General features: G+C 55.5%; 1 protein-coding gene across 1 annotated transcript; it reads right to left on the reverse strand.

Moving 5' to 3' along the window:
* Nucleotides 1–231: 231 nt before the first annotated feature.
* LOC100284538 (SHI) lies at nucleotides 232–1,898 on the reverse strand. Its single transcript, NM_001370656.1, has 2 exons — nucleotides 1,100–1,898; nucleotides 232–968 (listed from the first exon to the last, which is right to left on the reverse strand). The coding sequence occupies exons 1-2, from the start codon at nucleotides 1,623–1,625 to the stop codon at nucleotides 604–606; spliced, it is 891 nt and encodes a 296-aa protein (NP_001357585.1). The 5' UTR covers nucleotides 1,626–1,898; the 3' UTR covers nucleotides 232–603.
* Nucleotides 1,899–2,675: the final 777 nt, after the last annotated feature.

A 2,675-nucleotide genomic window follows, 5' to 3' on the forward strand; every position in this document is an offset into this window, starting at 1 on the left:
AGCTTTTGAAGAGAAAAGCTAAAGCAAAGCTGCAAAGGTGTGACACACACACAGGAGTAGTAGAAGGAAGAGGGCAGTAGTACTGTATATACTTGAGCAAATATGCGAAGAAGCCTTCTTAAGCCCCAACATTCTATATATCTTCCTGACACCACCAGGGGGACAGCATCATCACGACCATTGAACAAAGATGAAAGGATGAAGAAGCAATGACAAGAGCATCAATCAAGATTACCTAACTGTCAGGTTTTAAACTTTGAATCATGATGAACACAGTTTCCTAGCTAGCTACTCCAAGCTTTATATTTACTTCTAGCAACAACCTGATGGGCTAGCTACTGCGACAGTAAGAACTGATCCGAAAGAAACAGTGATGAATGGTGCTCATCAGTTTATGCATCGATCATTGAGAATGTAAGAGAGAAGAGGGATGGAGGACGGAGACAAATAAAAACTACTAGTAACAATTTGGTGACGATCGATAATCCCTCCAGTAAAGCAAATATTGAAGCAGTGGATGGAAAGATGCATGGCATGTCCAAAGAGAACGAAACCCATCAGCTAGGCTAGCTAGCCGTGTCAATCATGGTGGCCGTTTGATCATCACCTCGGATGGCCGTGGAAGAAATGAGCGGCGCCGTACGGGCCGGGCGTCGGGTACGGGTCCATGACCACAGCCGATGACGAGACGGGCCCCACGACGCTGCCTTCGCCCGCCGCGGCCGTGCTAGGGGAGGACCCCTCGGTGGCGTGGCGGAAGCCGCCGCCCGCAGCGACCGTCGACGGCTCCGGGCCGACGTCGTGCAGGATGCCCTTGAAGACGTGGCCGGCGATGCTGACGCTGGTCTGGTACGCCACCTCGGCGTCGGGCTCGTCGACCGGGCCCAGGCGGACGCAGCGGAACAGCGCCTCCGAGCTCACTTCCCGCGGGAACCGCTCCGCCACCACCGCCATCTGCTGCTGCTCACCTGATCAATCAAGCACGTGGTGTCCATCGATTAGCAAGCTGCTGCTAGTTAGCTAAAAGACGACGAATTGCTTGCCCATTGCTACTGAAGACGTGCAAGTGCAGTTTATAGCTTCTCTATAAAATACGCACCCGAGGAAGTGGTTGTGGCGGTGGTAGAGGAGGGCTGGGCACCGGTAGCGGCGTCACGGTGGCGCTTGGAGGGCTCGGCGGCGCCGGTGGCCTGCTGCTGCTGGCGCTCCCGGCGCTTGGCGGCGGGCACCCAGGTGGACTTGACATGGGTGGGGCAGTCGAAGCCCCGGCTCTTGCAGCAGGTGCGGCAGCGCATGTGGACGCAGTCCTTCTTGGCCTGGTTGCCGCAGTCCTGGCAGCTGATGGTGCCCGCGCCGGCGCCGCTGGCGGAGCCCCTGCCGCCGCGCGAGGAGCCCGCGGCGGGGTCATCGGCGAAGCGGATTATGTTGGGGGCGTAGAAGTGGTGGTGGTGCTCCTGCGCCGGGTGAGGCGGCCATAGCTGGAAGCCGCCGCGCGGCGCGGCGGCGGCCGTGTAGAGGTAGGCGGCGGCCGCGGAGTCGGAGCCGGAGCCGGAGGAAGGGTTCACGTGAGGGTGGTGGTGGTCGCCGCGGCCGTGGCCTCCTCCGCCTAGAGGGAAGCCCGCCATGCGGCCAGATCCATAGGCGGCCGCCCACGCGGGCAGCGGCGGATCGCGCGCCGGGTCGCCCTGCCGTGCTCGGCTACCTGCTAGCTGCTCCCCGCCGCCCGCAGCATGTCCGCGCCGCGTGGCGGTGCGCGCGAATTTTGAGCGGTCTCGCGCGGCCCGGCCGGGCGGCGGCAGCGAGAGGTGCAGCTAGCGGGTATAGCTAGCTGTATCGACCGATCTAAGGTGGCTAGCTAGTGGGCGCGTGCAGGCGTAGTGGGGGTTCCCTAGAATTTTGGCGTGTCTGCGAGTGAGGGGGAGTAGAGAGGAGAGGAGAGGAGAGGAGAGGGAGGGGAAGGATGGAGCGGAAAGGAAGGTAGTAGGAGCTCAAGTGAGGGGAGCTTGCTTTAATTTTGTGTGGTGAGGTACTGAGGTGAGTGATGAAGAGGCCGGGGAGAAAGCGACAGCGGCGGAAGGCCTGCCACGCCGCCAACGATCCTGCACTGCACGCTCCCAAAACACCCCATTTATATAAATATAAAAAATATACTCATTCTCTCTCCTGCTCTCAGCCTCTCTCGTCTGTCAGTAGAACTACGCGTATAAGTACTTTATTATATACACCGTCGTAGTAGTAAGTCTCGTATTTCCTCGTGGGTGACGTCAACTGTAGCTCCCGTGGCGACAGTCTGATATTATGCATGGCCTGGTTTAGAACCTGCCTAGAATTAATAGTTAGCAGCTAAAAAAATATTAGTTAGATTAAGAGATGTTTGAAGACACTAGAATTAGTAGTTAGTCGTTAAAATTAGTTGAGACATCCAAACAACCTAGCAAATAATTCAAATATTAGTTATTTTTAGGCCCTGTTTCAATCTCATGAGATAAAAATTAGCACATATTATCTAAACAAGAGAGCTAACGGTGGTATGATAAAATTTAGCACATTTTATCTCATAAGCTGCCAAAGAGATGCTCTAGTGCTGGAATGTCCTTTTAGTGATCTAGATCTATCTGTCGTGTTATCTTCGTAGCTACTCGTTTATCTTTAGCCGTTGTAAATAAGCTTGCTTA

Source organism: Zea mays, chromosome 4 (genome assembly GCF_902167145.1).
Source record: "Zea mays cultivar B73 chromosome 4, Zm-B73-REFERENCE-NAM-5.0, whole genome shotgun sequence".
In the NCBI taxonomy this organism is placed as follows: Eukaryota; Viridiplantae; Streptophyta; class Magnoliopsida; order Poales; family Poaceae; genus Zea; species Zea mays.